The sequence below is a fragment of the Pseudorca crassidens genome, chromosome 18 (assembly GCF_039906515.1).
Source record: "Pseudorca crassidens isolate mPseCra1 chromosome 18, mPseCra1.hap1, whole genome shotgun sequence".
In the NCBI taxonomy this organism is placed as follows: Eukaryota; Metazoa; Chordata; class Mammalia; order Artiodactyla; family Delphinidae; genus Pseudorca; species Pseudorca crassidens.
Window position 1 is genome coordinate 67,234,225 of NC_090313.1, and position 20,051 is coordinate 67,254,275.

The 20,051-nt window shown below is 36.7% G+C and overlaps 1 protein-coding gene across 8 annotated transcripts in view; it reads left to right on the forward strand.

Moving 5' to 3' along the window:
- Positions 1-12,313: 12,313 nt before the first annotated feature.
- Positions 12,314-20,051, forward strand: part of POSTN (periostin) — a 34,298-nt gene continuing 26,560 nt past the window's right edge. For 3 of the 8 annotated variants that reach the window (XM_067713317.1, XM_067713322.1, XM_067713320.1), the window contains exons 1-4: positions 12,316-12,529; positions 13,816-13,914; positions 17,286-17,350; positions 19,044-19,201. In XM_067713317.1, coding sequence (XP_067569418.1) covers positions 12,411-12,529; positions 13,816-13,914; positions 17,286-17,350; positions 19,044-19,201 — 441 coding nt within the window. In that variant the 5' untranslated portion in view covers positions 12,316-12,410. Of the gene's footprint in view, positions 12,530-13,815; positions 13,915-17,285; positions 17,351-19,043; positions 19,202-20,051 lie in introns of all 8 variants that reach the window. The other 5 variants (XM_067713318.1, XM_067713316.1, XM_067713315.1 and 2 more) reach the window with 4 other exon arrangements.

The window sequence follows — 20,051 nt, forward strand, 5'->3', positions numbered from 1 at the left end:
GAGAAGTAACTCAACATTGGCTAGCATTTTCCTGGGAAGAAGTACAAGAAACTTCTCAGGTGTGGAGAGAGAGAGAATATAGACCATGTAGTACAAACACTGGAAACAGAAGATGAGGATTTGAGGACATTGTCGACATGGACAAATAAACAGCGAAGATATCAGCAGATAGAGAGCTCAGCATGAGACCTGAGAATATTCCTGTTTCTCAGGGACAGAAAGAGGTGATCTATGGATGATAATGAACGATGGTGTTACCGTAATTCAGACCATTCTTTCAGCAGACCAAATGTGCCAGGTGGGATGTTGAAAGTCTAGTATTTTAAGGGATAGATGTCTACAGAGTGCTTTTAATAGCAGCAATTTATCCATCCCTTCATCTTACAATCTGATCTGAAGGAATATTGGAAATTATCTGTTAAGTGGGAGACAGACGATGACTAGGGTCTTAATTGCCTCTGAAACAAAGTCATCCAAATCTAAATGAGGGAAAAGACGAAAAGCACATGTCAATATCATCAGGCAGGCCAGAGATAAGAAATATGGGATGTATAAATGTGAGGGCGAACCAATAAGTGAAAATAGACTGTGGAAGTGATTACTTCCAATCATTTACTTGAATTAGAAAAGTCAGTCACGAGTCCTTATTCTTGTCATTAGCCTATGTCAGCATAGAACAACAACAAAAACTCAGATAAAAAAATGAAGCAATTCATTCTTCAGCTACATACATACAAAAACGAGTCCAGATTTTTCACTTTTTATCCGGATTTGACAACATTTATTGTGGTGACCACAATAAATCTAATTTGAATTCAATCAAATGATTTGAATCTAATCAGCTTTAAAATATTTTATATGAGACCATTATTGGAGGAGCTTCAAGATGGCAGAAGACTAAGCCGCGGAGATCACCTTCCTCCCCACAAAAACATCAGAAATACATCTACATGTGGAACAACTCCTACAGAACACCGACTGAAAGCTGGCAGAAGACCTCAGACCTCCCAAAAGGCAAGAAACTCCCCACGTACCTGGGTAGGCCAAAAAAAAAAAAAGAAAGAAAAAACAGAGACAAAAGAATAGGGACGGGACCTGCACCTCCGGGAGGGAGCTGTGAAGGAGGAAAGGTTTCCACACACTAGGAGCCCCTTCGCCGGTGGAGAATGCGGGTGGCGGAGGGGGGAAGCTTCGGAGCCACGGAGGAGAGCACAGCCACAGGGGTGCAGAGGGCAAAGCGGAGAGATTCCCGCACAGAGGATCGGTGCCGACCGGCACGCACCAGCCCGAGAGGCTTCTCTGCTCACTCGCTGGGGCGGGCGGGGGCTGGGAGCTGAGGCTCGGGCTTCACAGCTTAGATCCCAGGGAGAGGACTGGGGTTGGCGGCGTGATCACAGCCTGAAGGGGCTAGTGCGCCACGGCTAGCCGGGAGGGAGTCTGGGAAAAGGTCTGGACCTGCCGAAGAGGCAAGACTGTTTTCTTCCCTCTTTGTTTCCTGGTGCGCAAGGAGAGGGGATTAAGAACGCTGCTTAAAGGAGCTCCAGAGACTGGCGCAGGCCGCGGCTAACAGCGCGGACCCCAGAGACGGGCACGAGACGCTAAGGCTGCTGCTGCCGCTGCCACCAAGAAGCCTGTGTGCGAGCACAGGTCACTGCCCACACCTCCCCTCCCGGGAGCCTGTGCGGCCCGCCACTGCCAGGGTCCCAGGATCCAGGGACAACATCCCCAGGAGAACGCACGGCTCGCCTCAGACTGGTGCAACGTCACACCGGCCTCTGCCACCGCAGGCTCGCCCCGTATCCGTACCCCTCCCTCCCCCACGCCCTGAGTGAGCCAGAGCCCCCGATTCAGCTGCTCCTTTAACCCCGTCCTGTCTGAGAGGGGAACAGATGCCCTCAGGCGACCTACATCCAGAGGCGGGTCCAAATCCAAAGCTGAACCTCGGGAGCTGTGCGAACAAAGATGAGAAAGGGAAATCTCTCCCAGCAGCCTCAGGAGCAGCGGATTAAATCTCCACAATCAACTTGATGTACCCTGCATCTGTGGAATACCTGAACAAACAACAAATCATCCCAAATTGAGGAGGTGGACTTTGGGAGCAAGATATATTTATATTTTTTCCCTTTCCCTCTTTTTGTGAGTGTGTATGTGTATGCTTCTGTGTGTGATTTTGTCTGTATAGCTTTGCTTTTACCATTTGTCCTACGGTTCTGTCTGTCCATTTTGCTTTGTTTTTTTTAATTACTTAAAAAATTTTTTTCTTAATAATTAATTTTTATTTTAATAACTTTATTTTATTCTATTTTACCTTATTTTATCTTATCTTCTTTCTTTCTTTCTTTCTTTTTTTTTCCTCCCTTTTATTCTGAGCCATGTGGAGGACAGGCTCTTGGTGCTGCAGCCAGGAGTCAGGGCTGTGCCACTGAGGTGGGAGAGCCAAGTTCAGGACACTGTTCCACAAGAGACCTCCCAGCTCCACATAATATCACATGGCGAAAATCTCCCAGAGATCTCCATCTCAACGACCAGCAAGCTACAGTGCTGGACATCCTATGCCAAACAACTAGCAAGACAGGAATACAACCCCATCCATTAGCACAGAGGCTGCCTAAAATCATAATAAGGCCACAGACACCCCAAAACACACCACCAGATGTGGACCTGCCCACTAGAAAGACAAGATCCAGCCTCATCCACCAGAACACAGGCACTAGTCCCCTCCACCAGGAAGCCTACACAACCCACTGAACCAACCTTAGCCACTGGGGACAGACACCAAAAACAACAGAAACGATGAACCTGCAGCCTGCAAAAAGGAGACCCCAAACACAGTAAGATAAGCAAAATGAGAAGACAGAGAAACACACAGCAGATGAAGGAGCAAGATAAAATCCCAGCAGACCTAACAAATGAAGAGGAAATAGGCAGTCTACCTGAAAAAGAATTCAGAATAATGATAGTAAAGATGATCCAAAATCTTGGAAATAGAATGGAGAAAATACAAGAAACGTTTAACAAGGACCTAGAAGAACTAAAGAGCAAACTAACAGTGATGAACAACACAATAAATGAAATTAAAAATTCTCTAGAAGGGATCAATAGCAGAATAACTGAGGCAGAAGAACAGATAAGTGACCTGGAAGATAAAATAGTGGAAATAACTACTGCAGAGCAGGATAAAGAAAAAAGAATGAAAAGAATTGAGGACAGTCTCAGAGACCACTGGGACAACATTAAATACACCAACATTGGAATTATACGGGTCCCAGAAGAAGAAGAGAAAAAGAAAGGGACTGAGAAAATATTTGAAGAGACTATAGGTGAAAACTTCGCTAATATGGGAAAGAAAATAGTTAATCAAGTCCAGGAAGAACAGAGAGTCCCATACAGGATAAATCCAAGGAGAAACATGCCAAGACACATATTAATCAAACTATCAAAAATTAAATACAAAGAACAAATATTAAAAGCAGCAAGGGAAAAACAACAAACACATAAGGAAATCCCGATAAGGTTAACAGCTGATCTTTCAGCAGAAACTCTGCAAGCCAGAAGAGAGTAGAAAGACATATTTAAAGTGATGAAGGAGAAAAACCTACAACCATGATTACTCTACCCAGCAAGGATCTCATTCACATTTGACAGAGAAATTAAGAGCTTTAGAGACAAGCAAAAGCTAAGAGAATTCAGCACCACCAAACCAGCGTTACAACAAATGCTAAAGGAACTTCTCTAGGCAGGAAACACAAGAGAAGGAAAAGACCTACAATAATAAACCCAAAACAATTAAGAAAATGGTAATAGGAACATACATATTGATAATTACCTTAACTGTAAATGGACTAAATGCTCCAACCAAAAGACATAGGCTGGCTGAATGGATACAAAAACAAGACCCATATATATGCTGTCTAAAAGAGACCCACTTCAGACCTAGGGACACATACAGACTGAAAGTGAGGGGATGGAAAAAGATGTTCCATGCAAATGGAAATCAAAAGAAAGCTTGAGTAGCAATTCTCATATTAGACAAAATGTACTTTAAAACAATGACTGTTACAAGAGACAAAGAAGGACACTACATACTGATCAAGGGATCAATCCAAGAAGAAGATATAACAATTGTAAATATTTATGCACCCACCATAGGAGCACCTCAATACATAAGGCAAATACTAACAGCCATAAAAGGGGAAATCGACAGGAACACAATAATAGTAGGGGACTTTAACACCCCACTTTCACCAATGGACAGATCATCCAAAATGAAAATAAATTAGGAAACACAAGCTTTAAATGACACATTAAACAAAATGGACTGAATTGATATTTATAGGACATTCCATCCAAAACAACAGAATGCACTTTCTTCTCAAGTGCTCATGGAACATTCTCCAGGATAGATCATACCTTGGGGCAAAAATCAAGCCTTGGTAAATTTAAGAAAATTGAAATCATATCAAGTATCTTTTCCGACCACAACATTATGAGACCAGATATCAATTACAGGAAAAAAATCTGTAAGAAATACAAACATATGGAGGCTAAACAATACACTACTTAATAACCAAGAGATCTCTGATGAAATCAAAGAGGAAATCATAAAATACCTAGAAACAAATGACAATGAAAACACGACCACCCAAAACCTATGGGATGCAGCAAAAGCAGTTCTAAGAGGGAAGTTTATAGCAATACAATCCTACCTTAAGAAACAAGAAACACCTCAAATAAACAACCTAACCTTACATCTAAAGCAATTACAGAAAGAAGAACAAAAAACCCTGAAAGTTAACAGAAGGAAAGAAATCATAAAGATCAGATCAGAAATAAATGAAAAAGAAATGAAGGAAATGATAGCAAAGATCAATAAAAGAAAAAGCTGGTTCTTTGAGAAGATAAACAAAATTGATAAACCATTAGCCAGACTTATCAAGAAAAAAAGGGAGAAAGTCAAATCAACAGAATTAGAAACGAAAAAGGGGAAGTAACAACTGACACTGCAGAAATACAAAGGATCATGAGAGATTACTACAAGCAGCTATATGCCAATAAAATGGACAACTTGGAAGAAATGGACAAATTCTTAGAAATGCACAACCTTCCGAGACTGAACCAGGAAGAAGTAGAAAATATGAACAGACCAATCACAAGCACTGAAATTGAAACTGTGATTAAAAATCTTCCAACAAACAAAAGCCCAGGACCAGATGGCTTCACAGGCGAATTCTATCAAACATTTAGAGAAGAGCTAACGCCTATCCTTCTCAAACTCTTCTAAAATATAGTAGAGGGAGGAACATTCCCAAACTCATTCTATGAGGCCACCATCACACTGAGACCAAAACCAGACAAAGATGTCACAAAGAAAACTAAAGGCCAATATCACTGATGAACATAGATGCAAAAATCCTCAACAAAATACTAGGAAAGAGAATCCAACAGCACATTAAAAGGGTCACACACCATGATCAATGGGGTTTATTCCAGGAAGGCAAGGTTTCTTCAGTATATGCAAATTTCTTCAGTATATCATTTGTTAATATGATACACCATATTAACAAATTGAAGGAGAAAAACCATATGATTGTCTCAATAGATGCAGAGAAAGCTTTTGACAAAATTCAACACCCATTTATGATAAAAACCCTGCAGAAAGTAGGCATAGAGGGAACTTTCCTCAACATAATAAAGGCCATATATGACAAACCCACAGCCAACATTGTCCTCAATGGTGAAAAACTGAAACCATTTGCACTATGATCAGGAACAAGACAAGGCTGTCCACTCTCACTATTATTCAACATAGTTTTTGAAGTTTTAGCCACAGCAATCAGAGAAGAAAAAGAAATAAAAGGAATCCAGATTGAAAAAGAAGAAGTAAAGCTGTCACTGTTTGCAGATGACATGATACTATACATTGAGAATCCTAAACATGCTACCAGAAAACTACTAGAGCTAATCAATGAATTTGGTAAAGTAGCAGGATACAAAATTAATGCAAAGAAGTCTCTTGCATTCCTATACACTAACAATGAAAAACCTGAAAGTGAAATTAAGAAAACACTCCCATTTACCCTTGCAACAAAAACAATAAAATATCTAGGAATAAAGCTACCTACGGAGACAAAAGACCTGTATGAAGAAAATTGTATGACATTGATGAAAGAAATTAAAGATGATACAAATAGATGGAGAGATATACCATGTTCTTGGATTGGAAGAATCAACACTGTGAAAATGACTCTACTACCCAAAGCAATCTACAGATTCAATGCAATCCCTATCAAACTACCACTGACATTTTTCACAGAACTAGAACAAAAAATTTCACAATTTGTATGGAAACACAAAAGACCCCGAATAGCCAAAGCAATCTTGAGAAAGAGAAACAGAGCTGGAGGAATTAGGCTCCCGGACTTCAGACTATACTACAAAGCTACAGTAATCAAGACAGCATGGTCCTGGAACAAAAACAGAAATATAGATCAATGGAACAGGATAGAAAGCCCAGAGATAAACCCACACACATATGGTCACCTTATCTTTGATAAAGGAGGCAAGAATATACCATGGAGACAAGACAGCCTCTTCAATAAGTGGTGCTGGGAAAACTGGACAGCTACATGTAAAAGAATGAAATTAGAACACTCCCTAACACCATACACAAAAATAAACTCAAAATGGATTAAAGACCTAAGTGTAAGAACACTATGACATAAATCACAGCAAAATCCTTTTTGACCCACCTCCTAGAGAAATGGAAATAAAAACAAAAATAAACAAATGGCACCTAATGAAATTGAGAAGCTTTTGCACAGCAAAGGAAACCATATACAAGATGAAAAGACAACCCTCAGAATGGGAGAAAATATTTGCCAATGAAGCAACTGACAAAGGATTAATCTCCAAATCTACAAGCAGCTCATGCAGCTCAATATGAAAACAACAAACAACCCAATCCAGAAATAGGCAGAAGGTCTAAGTAGACATTTCTCCAAAGAAGATATACAGATCGCCAACAAACGCATGAAAGGATGCTCAACATCACTAATCATTAGACAAATGCAAATCAAAACTACAATGAGGTATTACCTCACATCAGTCAGAATGGCCATCATCAAGAAATCTACAAACAATAAATGCTGGAGAGAGTGTGGATAAAAGGGAACCCTCTTGCACTGTTGGTGGGAATATAAATTGATACAGCCACTATGGAGAAGAGTATGGAAGTTCCTTAAAAAACTAAAAATAGAACTACCATACGACCCAGGAACCCCACTACTGGGCATATACCCTGAAAAACCATAATTCTAGAAGAGTCATATACCACAATTTTCATTGCAGCTCTATTTACAGTAGCCCAGAGATGGAAACAAACTAAGTGCCAATCATCGGATGAATGGATAAAGAAGATGTGGCACATATATACAATGGAATATTACTCAGCCATAAAAAGGAATGAAACTGAGTTATTTGTAGTGAGGTGGATGGACCTAGTGACTGTCATACAGAGTGAAGTAAGTCAGAAAGAGAAAAACAAATACCGTATGCTAACACATATATATGGAATCTAAAAAAAAAAAAAAAGGTCAGAAGAATCTACGGGCAAGACGGGAATAAAGACACAGACGTACCAGAGAATGGACTTGAGGATACAGGGAGTGGGAAGGGTAAGCTGGGACGAAGTGAGAGAGTGACATGGACATATATACACTACCAAACGTAAAATAAATAGCTAGTGGGAAGCAGCCGCATAGCACATGGAGATCAGCTCAGTACTTTGTGACCACCTAGAGGGGAGGGATGGGGAGGGTGGGAGGGAGGGTGATGCAAGAGGGAAGAGATATGGGGACATATGTATATGTATAACTGATTCACTTTGTTAGAAAGCAGAAACTAACACACCATTGTAAAGCAATTATACTCTAATAAAGAGGTTAAAAAAAATAAAATAAAATAAAGATGGCTTCACTCAAAAAAAAAAAAAGAGACCATCATTAATCTTCAGCTGTCTGGCATTTTGAAATGCATGTAGATTATTTAAATTTTTTCATATCAATTTCATATTAATTATTATTTTAATCAAAACATAATAGACTGTATCTGTGCTTCTTGAAACATATACTGTACTTTCTCCACTAGATGTCTCCAGAGAAATACAAGTAAATACTGCTAATTAAAAATGCTGGTAATACACACCCAGCTCAACTAAGGACAAATAGTTACATTGGTTACTTAGTATGAGAGTGAAATCTGTCACTTGATAGGCTTTTAAGGAAAATGAGAGTCTAAATGTATAAAGGAAAGATGGCACACTACCCACGTTTATCACAGAAAGCCCTCTCGCTTCTAAATGAATCAACGTTAAAGAGACATCATTTAATGTTTACTTTGTATTTTGGCTGTTATGATTGTTTTAATGAGGGAAAAATAATCACAAAATTTAATTTTTAGCTTAATGTGAATTCCTTTTACTGTTGGCTGAGTTCAGCATAATCTAATCATTTTAACAAAAGGTTTTCTCTTCCTCGAAGGAAGCGAAGATCTCTGGGTCTTTGCCAGGACTTCAGTTTACAAGGCTGCAAACCCAGGTACCAAGGAAGGCTACGCACTTCACAGGCCAAGGTGCTTGGACACTGAGAAGTGTGCCCCCAAGAAACTGTGGCAGTAACTTCAAAGCCTTATCGGCTTTTAGAAGTAAATTCTATTACCTGTAGTTTCCAAATGGGCCAATAAGAAAGAAAAGTAGTACTTAAGAAACGCCAAGATCCCACAGACCATACATTTAAAAAACAGGGGATTTTAAATTATCTGGGGGAAATAACCACTCTGGATCATTCAAAACCAAGGAAATTCTGTTTTAAAAATCCAATAGTTTGGTATGTAATCATTCCACAATGATTCGTGTATCCAATCATCACGTTGTACACCTTAAAGATATACATTTTTGATTTGTCAAGTATGCCTCAATAAAGCTGGGGAAAAAAAGTATGGTTCCTAGAAAAAAAAAATCCGCTATTGGCTTGAGTATCCAGGTTTGTTGAATCCATAGGCCATGTCTAATCCCAGAGATTGTTAGGTAAGTTTAATGTTGGCTACATGCTGGTGATAGTAAGCATGATACTTTAATCACATCACAGTCTCCAGAGGCTACGAGGCTGCCAGAAAGATCCACTGGATAATTTGCAAACTGCCAGTAAGTTAGCATCCTGATAGCTAGAAACAAATGTCACTGTCTTTCAAACACATTATTTTTCCTTGGTTGTGTAATAAACCATTTCTTTTTCATTAATGACTTACAGTTCTGGGTCAGACTTTGCAACCCTGAAAGTCAGATTTAATTATCAAGGTTTCAAACTTCCTCCAAACTGTTAAGAAAATTACATAGCCAACCCAGGGTCAGGATCCTTTCATGAAGCAGAAGAATAAGGGTCCTATGGGGAGTGAGAGATTAACCCTTGATGAGTGCTCAGAAAGGAGAGAACTGTGTCCCTCTCAAGATGTTTAAACTTTTCCCTACAGCTTAGAAAGTATTCCCAATCTCTGGAACTATTTCCTTCCCTCACCCTGCCCCAAGTTGTTGGCTATGGACCAGGGTTCCATATTAGCTGCCCTGAAGTCAGGATCCTGGCTAAAGTAGTTGCTTGGACTTCCCCCACTATGTAATATCTTATAATATCACCCTTCTGGGCTGGGCTCAGCATTTTAAGTTGCAGTGCATTTTTTTTTTTTTTAATATATTTACTCTAAAATTTTCCTTCTCTTGGAATGTTCTCCAACCTCTAAATTTACATGAAATTTATATGTACAATCTGGCCTTCATTTTTCAAGATCCTCTTTGATGGCATTACTCACCCTGAATATAAATATTTTTTGAGGGCTAGCATTTGTTGACTTCCAAATATGATGCTCGAGATGGATACATTTAAGACTCAATTATTTGAAACTCTGAAAAGAAAGATTTAAGAATACTCTTTTTATAGTATAAGCATATACAATGCTTTTTACAAAAAGTAAACCTCTACCTACTGTCAGGAAGGAGAAGTCATCTTTTGAAATATGAATGCATTTCCATTTTCACGACTTTCCTCATGCAATTATTTGTCTATTTGTACCAAAGGAGGAGTCAGGGTGAATGGAAGCCATTCATTCCAGTGGATAAAACTGTGGTCACAGGAACACAGGTCACAGGTCAAAATCGTTCTTTAAAATAATCGATATATTTTCAATTTATAGGCGCTGTTAAGAAAGTAGGTAACATGACATATTAATTCTGCCTTCACCCCTATCTTCAAAGTCAAGTCCATCTGTTATCATTCTGGACCATATTTAAATAACTTTCTCACTCTTGATACATATTTTCCAAGTCTATATCTCTCTCTATACCTCATTCCTTCCTCTCCAATCAAACCCCATTGGATCTGAGCAGATTTGAGCTTCATTACAGAAACGCTTACTAACAGTTACAGCTGTCTAAAATGAAAAGGGTTGCATTAATCTTAGAGAGCATCTCAGTAAAGAGTGGATGACTATTTACAGTGATGATGTTGGAGGGATTTCTGTATTTTGAGTTTGATTTGTTTCCAGTAATTCCAAAATTCTACTGTTTTATCTTAGAAGATAAGCAATCTACGTTATAATGTCTCACCAGCCTTGAATTGAAGACTTTTATATAACTGTTATCAATAATGTTCTAATAGCTAATATACTGATATCAGATAGAACTTATTTTCAAAAAACCTTTTCATTCTACTCAATAAGCAATTACTGACCACCTTCTATTTGCGCAACATAAGAGTATTGAAACCTATTGTATAAAGCAAAACAGTGACATACGAGCAAAGTTAGAGTAATTCCATTCAGAGAAATATAAGTGATAGATTAATTCTCTGCTTCCCGCAAGGGACCAGGGAAAGAATATAATTTACCTCTTACCATCTTTTCTCCAGCTCTCCTTTTGAATTGCTCTTTCATTTTCTATACCTTAATGTCAAGATTTTCAAATTGAAAAGAAGCCTCTAAACATATTTTGGAATTTATTATTACATTGTACGCTTTGTTACTAAACTAGCAGCAAGTTGCAGAATTGTTTTAGTGCCCCAAGACAAAATCCTATAGCAAGCTTAATATAACTCTCCTGATACTTGGAATCCTCTCTGGCCTAATCCAGCCTTCGCTAAAAGACCTTCCAATTGGGCAACATGGAGTTTCAGTCTAAAATTTCTCTATATTGCCAGTGGGGAAACAACTCTGATGGGCCACTACAGCGGGAGCACTTTGCAACAAGACATATTTGAATTACACTTTCACTTTAGGATAGTGTGTAACTTATTTATCCAGGGAAACTCATTGTAGTTATTTAGCTAACTGTTGACGTATCACGTGTGGAGTGGTGAGAGTGCATAGTCCCTTGGCTAGGAATTGCACTGTGTAACATTAAGAGACTTTGGTTACTCTTGATAAAACAGAAGAAGAATAATTCTGGCAATGCCCCTGTTTCTTAATATGTATTGCATTATTCTATTGCAGTTAGACTGGTAATACTTGTTTCCAACAGGGGATGCTTTTGTCCTGTGGTTACCAAGAGATGCGCTGTCAAATGGTTAACATCATGCCCTGTGTGTAATGAAAAAACAAAATGACACATGTTTTTCTTTCCTGCTTTGCTTCAAAAGTTAGGGAAACTTAACAGAACCAGATTTATGTTAACTCTATCTATTCCTTGATAGCTGAAAAGAGAAGTGAAATGGGAGGGATCCCCCCAGTTTACACATTGCAAGGAAAATGTGATCCCTCCTACATGTTTCATCAGCAAGTTAAAATTCTTGTCCCATATCCTGTGAAAGTTTATGTCCATTCAACATTTGTTTTTAATCAACAGCCATTACTGCCTTGTGATTATCCAACCTACATCTACCTTTGTTATCTGGTGAAAAATAATCTTTCAGTTCTGATGTGAACTGAATATGACAAGATGTGATAAGATCAAATCATACTCTCACTGAGCACAGGGACATGCACCCTGAAAAGGATGTATTACAGAATGATCCTTAAAATCTAAATAAAATCATTTCCCATAAAAACCCTCTAAATTACAAAAGAATAAAACAGAAATATGAACATGAAATGAGCCAGGTAGTAAAAATAAAGAGAAAAATAATATAAAAATAAAATAAATATCCTTTTGATAATGAGAAGAAAAAGAGGCTCAGTGTGCTCAGTAAACATAGCTGAAAAAGCAGATTCTAGCTGGCAACTTGAAGTTGCTGATGTCTTCTGGAGAGAGTTCAGATTCCCAGGTTGATACAGAGCTCCCTCCCAGAACTCTGCCATGTATATAAGCTCTGAGCTCTCCAAAGCCCACTGCCAGTTCTCTTCGTGGACTAACTGCAACGGAGAGACTAGAGATGATTCCTCTCTTATCCATATTTTCTCTATTCTTGCTTATTGTGGTTAACCCTGCAAATGCCAATGGTCATTATGACAAGATCTTGGCTCACAGCCGTATCAGGGGCCGGGATCAGGGGTAAGTCAGTGGTTTGATTTTATAAACCTTCTTTTCCCTTAGCTTGTTATATGTACAATTCTACATACAGTTCCTTATTTATACCTCAGGGTTTTTTTTTTTCCTGCTTATTACAATGTAACAAGAAAAAGGAAAAAATGAGTATTCTGTGGTTGATGTATGTGTCTTAAACTTTAAGGATTACGGTCCAAAAAACTTGTGTATAATTGCTTTTTATGGAACACTGTAAGATTTTAATGTAATTAACAACATTTAACAGGGCATTTCTTCATGATTCAGTTTATTTGTGCTTTTATTTGATTCCAAATTTCTAGAATGAGGTTTCCAAGATGAAAGAATCTATTGTTGGAGACTCTCATTATGTAAACAGCTTTGAAATATCTCACATTATGTTAGGGAAAACTTCATTTATTATGAAAATTAATAGGTAATGTAACCAGTTTTCTGAATTTTTTGAAGCATTTAAGAATGTCTTTAAATTTTGCATTCTGTACAATTTGCAAAAACTTTATTTCTTAGAATAAACTCAACTATAACTTAGCATTTTAAAGTTATCAGACATAATTTAGTAACTTAAACAACAATTTATTATTAATTTTTGAAATGGATCTTGGCACTACATCCACAATGTCTCAGAGGGATGTTCATAATGCCCCAAAGTTCCCTTGCCTTACAGAGCAAATAAGACTTCCTTCTTTTTAAGGGAGAAAAACACTTAAAATTCTGGCAGAGGATGTCTTAATCTAATTACTTCCAGGCAAAGCAATAAATTTTCCTTTGTGCAGCCATATTATTTAAGTTAATCTTAGCATTCATTTACTTCCGTGATTGCTTACCTAGAAAATTACAGAGTACAGTGTCCCTGGACTTAGGAAAACCTGTCTATTTTGCTGTCTGATCTGTCATTGTTCCAGAGCCTTAAGCCACCCCCAAACCCTAAATGAGCATGTTTGGTTTAAAAGTGTCAGTGAAATACCTACTATTAAAAGTAATAAGACACGTTGTTTAATTCTATTAGGTTAACTTTTGAAACAATGGCATTTTACTCTCAGAGATGTATAATTTCCTCTCTCTCTCTGTCTCTCATAGACTTTAGTTTTTCCAATGATTCAGGAGGATTGGATCAGAATGAGATTTGTGCTGACTAGAATCACATCTTTTTTTAGAATTGCATCTTTGATAATCGAATCCACATATTAACTTTTTTCTTTTTGTACTATCTGACATGTAGATATGAAAAACTAGTTGTCATTAGGACATTAACTTTCTTTCCTTCCATCTTCCAGCCCAAATGTCTGCGCCCTTCAACAGATTTTGGGCACCAAAAGGAAATACTTTAGCACTTGTAGGAACTGGTATCAAGGTGCCATCTGTGGAAAGAAAACGTAAGTGTCGTTTTTTCCTTAATGTGCCAGTTCCAAAGACAACACCACAATGCCCATGTCTTTCCTTGGACATACACATGATCTTCTTGAAAATATTCTGCAAAATTGTGAGCTTAAAAAAAGTGGATCACATATGAATGAAGACATTTTCCCTGAATTTCTCCCTCTACTAGTGGAACTCATGTTATTCCTGAATCTATGGCACTGGCCATGTGATCTGGTATAGAATCACTGACAGTTTGACTATGTCATTTCTACTCCTGGTTTGGCCTCTTTTATCTTAGGCAAGTCAATTAACCTCTTTGCCTCAGTTTCCTCATTTTATTTAAAAAAATGCCAGAAGAACAAATTGATGTGAAATACCAGGGTTTTCAGGTAAAAATTAATGTTTGCCTACAGTCATTTAGAAATTATATAAAGTACACCAGTTTACCCCAGAGTTTTCATCAAAGCTTAAAGTTGGAAGGGACTTAGGTTTCATATCTTCATTTAATCCAGTCATTCCATCCCAAACTCTCAGATCTCCAGGGGTCCCCAAAGGTGATAATGGAAACCCACCACTATATTACTATTTCAACAGCCAAAAAGATGATTACTTTTCAACTTAGTTATATACTTCACTGATTAACCTAGAGTTGGAAAACATTTTTATTACTTGATAGCTTATTGGTTTAATCAATTAATAAATATTGGTAGAAGAAATATAATCCTAGACATATAAAGGTTGATAAGTACTCATGTGGTGCAAATTCTTCATTTTAAGATGAAGGAGCTGAATTATAGATAAAAAAAAAAATTAAAGATGTCATCCTCAGTCAGTGAAATGGCTCCTGCCTGCTTCATATTACTTTGGACAGCAACCTCAGTGAAGGATGACTTGAGAACCAGAATATCTGAAGCACATCATCATTAAACTTCAGTTACTCTAAATAGGTGGAAGGATTGGGGGATTGTTAAAAAACATATTCTTAACTTAATAATATTGGTTACAAATATTAACTGTGGAATCACATAACATTTTGGAGTCTTGTTTCTTTGCCTGTGAAATGCAGATTTAATACTTGGAGAGTTTCTGAAGGTAAAATAAATGAACTAATGGACTAATGTGAAATTACTAAGTAACTCTAACTCATAATATTAATCGTACTTAAATTTAAACTACTTTAAGCAAATTGGGTATATGCTGGTGTGAAAAGGAGGTGTGTGCAGATGCCTATTTAAAATGCATAGGGTTCTCTTTATTTTACTAAGAATCACGTATTCAAGGCATATAACCTTATCTGGACTGTGCCTCCCCATGGTAACCAAGGCTAGGACCCACAGGACATTGCTGCCTGTTCCCACATGTTGGCTTAACAGAGTTTTAACCAATGTTACTTTTTGACCTGGACATTATTCTTATTAGTTTGCATAAATCTGCTAGACTTGTGGATCATTCACACAACTACAGCGTAAGTCAGTAGTTACAAGGATCCTGGCCATGATTTAGGTCAGGCCCCAGTTGGGAACTCCAAAGCTCTGGATTTTTCTCGCTTTGTTCTTTGTATTCTTGGTTACCATGAGGCCTATTTGGAAGGCACACTAACTGCATAAGAAAGGACCTGCTCTCTGAAATATTTAGGGAAAATTTTTATTACACACTTCCCAGAAGTTAAGGAAGTCCGACACAATCTTACTTTAACCATCTAAATATGTTAGAGATGCCGACGCTTGTACAAAGCTTATACCAAGATTCTTTCTTGCTTTCCATTAAAAAAGAAAAAAAAATTCTCGCTTTGAAGCCTGGTTTTTTTACCAGAAATATAACAGTGTCTCCTTTGTTTAATTATATTAGCTTATTTCCCTTAACTTCATTTTCACAAACACGTTAACATCTGTGCTCTGGAATAAATGTAAACGCTAGTTGCTAGTTTCAAACAACCAAAGGAATCAGTAACATTGACAGGAAGAATGCCTGATTTGCCATCTGCTTGCAGCTGCTAAAGTTTCCAAAGTCATCTTTAGGACTTTATGTATCAGTTGACAGAAATGTTTATCTTCTGTTTGAATAGCTGCTTTGGGGATTTGGGGGAAGTAACTGGGTGGGTCTAATGAAAAACAGGAAGTTTCCTAGGTTTAAGATATTCCCCACAATATATATTGGCTCAATAATATAGAATTTTGTAGACCTCCTTCAAAAAAATGTCAGTGACATTTTCAGTTGGCATTTCCATGAGATTTTAGATACTATTCAGAAAATGAAGATAAATTTCCCACTTTCAGAGATATGCACATTCATGATATTTTTTTACTCTTATTTGTCCTACTGACAATATGGGAACTTTGAGTTTTGTGTAGCATAAATTTCCTGGGAAAAATACTTCTTTGTTGTCATTGCTTTCAAAGCATTAACTCAGACAACTGTATTGTTCAAGTATCATCTGAAATTGCAATTGCCTGTTTTGGAATTCTATACCATATAGTGCATTAATATGAGCATATGTTATAGAAATTTTTGCTACTTTAGCAATTTCTTCTTCTATTTACTATTTTATATAAAGTATTATTAGTCCCGGACTAAAAATTATGTATCTCATTCTTATTGTTTATGATATATGCTAAAGCTAAAGTATAAGCAATTCTTAATCAATCCCTTGGCATCCAAATATTCACATTTATTTTTATGGGTAGCCATGTAAATAAAATTATTTCAGGGACCATATTTGCATAAGGCTCTCTTACAGTCTGTATATGTTTCTGATACCAGCTATTCTTGAAATTATATTAAAATTAGAGAACAGTTTGAAAATTTAGTTTCCCACTTATCTCTATATTCTTATCTTTTAACTATCCTTAAGCCAATATTCCATGCCAGAAATGTTATTCTCGTCTATAGTTTCATGTTTTACTACCTATAAGTGAGTTAATAAATTTTTCTGACGTTCTTAGTTCCTAATAACCTTATACTAATAAACATTTATAGCTATTTATAGTTTGCAAAATTATTTCCAAAGCATTGTTTTATTTGAGATTCACAACTACCCATGAATAAGTATTTTAGCTACTACCTTCATGTTAAATAGTTGGGGAAACTGAGACTCAAATTTATTAAATGATTTGCTCAAGGTCACACATCAACTAAGTAGTGGAACTGGGAACCAAACTCCATTCTTCTGGCTCAAGATCCTGGAATTTTTCCACCATGCCATGAGGCTATAGAGAGAAATCAAGCTAATATAAATACCTTGATGTCATAAACAAACAAACAAAAAAACTGGATTTCTAAATTCTCAATAAATCAAGGCAATAAGTAATATGTTTTGCTAAGTTTATGTCAAAATATATCCTTTGTAGTTCTCCCATTTTAATATTAATTTTCTTCCAATGTATAGGACTGTGTTATATGAATGCTGCCCTGGTTATATGAGGATGGAAGGAATGAAAGGCTGCCCAGCAGGTAAAGTTTCAATTACTGAATTAAATGAGGAATTTGTCTTGTTTGAGGAAAAAGAGTTGAAGTAGCTTATAGCGAAGCCAATTGTGTGTGTGTGTGTGTATTTAGCACCATGATAAATCCAAGATATATCCCCCATATCTTGGTGTTAATCATGACTTTATCATGTTGATAAAGTATTCAAATATACATCATATACACTAAATGCTGGACAACAGAAGCTTATTCTAACTTTAAATTAGTTCAACTTTCCTTCAAGAACAAAAATCGCCACTACAAAATCCCTTTCTTTGAATTTGTCTAGGAACATGGGCTGACTACTTGGCAAGACATCATCTTCTCTGCTTCAACAGCTCTGATTTTATAACGTTTCTCAGATTGAAAGTTAGTTTCCTGTAACTTGCCAACTAGAGAAAAATTAGTTCACCTATTTCCTCTTTGAAATGACAGCCATTCAGATAGTTAACACAAATCATCACACCCTTCCTCCAGCTACCCTCTCTTCCCCAACAGAATCTTCTCTTCTCTGGGCTCATGGCCCCCAGTTTGAATGTGATATAGACTTTGGAGTCCTTACTGTAATTGACAGCAACCCATGAAAAGCCTCTAATCCAGTCGTTTTTTTCCTTCTGATTGTGATCCAAGACTGGTGTCTACTATCTATGTGTGTCCAGGAAGCTGAGAAAATATTAAGACAAATATCTCAGTTTGGGGCAGGTGGGCTCCTGAACTTTGGTTAATGTTATTGGTAACCATGTCATATCATTAACTCATGCTGAATTTTTAAGTAATTAACATTGATTACAGATCTTTTTTAAATGAATACTGTCAAATCAAGGCTTCCTTTGGGATTTGTTTTTTTTTTTTAACTTAGGCGTGGGACTTAAATGGAACCCTGTGACATTTAACTGTCACATTTGACTCATTTTTCCCATCCTGTTGGGGTGTTTTTAAATCCTGATTTTGTGACTTAATTTACTAATTGTGTACCTAGTCTTGCTATATTCACAAAGGTAATAACCATTTCTCCTATGATATGATCCAAATCATACTAAATTTTAAATAAGACAGAGTCATAAAAAATAAGTTGGCTGCACCCAAACTTCAGACTGACATTCATATATTAATCTTTCTTCTGAAGTTCAGAAGATGTATTCTAGAAGTATTAGATATTTTTATATATTTCCTTCCTGAAATTATGATGAAAAGAAGCAGGTCTACATATTTCTTTCAGGGACCCAAATCTGTATAATTACACCCCTATACCTAACAGTATTATACTATTTAGGAGCTTTAAGCCAACACAAAAAAATAAATTACCTTTGCCATTGTCAGTGAGAAGTGAGGAACTTTTGTTGTTTACAGAGAAATAATCAAAGATACTTACTAATAATTGTAATTGAACCATATTGACATAGCAGATTTGACATGTAAACAGACTAAACCTCAAACAAGGATAATAATTGAAAATTCATTTTCCCTCAACACCAAGGATATATGGAATGATATTTTTCAATAGTACTTTATTATTTGACATTCAAAAGGCAACTTTCACATAAAATTGATGATTTATAGAACTGTATTGCTAAAATTATCATTTAATATATTGGGGGGCTTTGTGTAAAGGTTAAATTATTGTAAAATAACATTCTTGAAATTTTTTCTTAAGTACTTATTCATCTCTTGATTATTTCAGTTATGCCTATTGACCATGTTTATGGTACCCTGGGCATTGTGGGAGCCACCACCACGCAGCGTTATTCTGATGTCTCAAAACTGAGGGAAGAGATCGAAGGAAAGGGGTCATTCACTTACTTCGCACCAAGTAACGAGGCTTGGGACAACCTGGATTCTGTAATTCATTATTTTCATGAATATAAATTTTTTTACTGCTATTGGTATACTTTAATTGGTTTACTGACTTGGAAATGAATAGAAATTGTATATCTTTCTGTCGTACATATATGAGGATACATAAAAGGATGAGTTAATTGAGGGTAAGGAGAAAATCATTTTAATACATCCATAAATGGAATAACATCCCGGTAGGCTCATGGACTAATAAAGGCAAACTAATAGTGGATTGAACAAGCACTTTATCATTATTCTATTTTACTCCTTTCCTCTTTCCCTTTTGGTTGTGAAGAAATATAGGTAATTTTAAATGACATATCTCATAGAAAGGCAAGTTAAGAAGCCTAGTGGAATTTAAAATTTTTAATAAGCTATATTATACATATACTTATTATTTTAATTATATGTAAATATATATGGCTGTTCAGAGACTGACAGATTTATAAACGTGTGTGGATATTTAAATTGAAGGGTTGTAAGCAATACATTTAATTTTCAGGCTTTTTTGTGCATAATCTGATTTACAACACACTAAATTATGACAATATACAAATCTGTAAAACTGGTATAGAAATATATTTCTACTTTCTACTTGATATGAAGATGAACTGATAATTACTACTAGAGTCATACAATACTTAGTAAAACTTAGGCAGATTCTTCTAGATTCTATCTTGCTTCATTAACTGTGAGGTTAATTGCTTGCATTATAGAACTTTCTCTCTTCTGGTTGTCTTTGACCACATCTCTAACCACCTTTCTGGTCCTTTTTGCAGACTCCTCTTCTTCCATGCCTTTAGAATGGGTCTTATTAAGGTCTCTTCCAGGAACTATACTCTGAAGTTTAGAT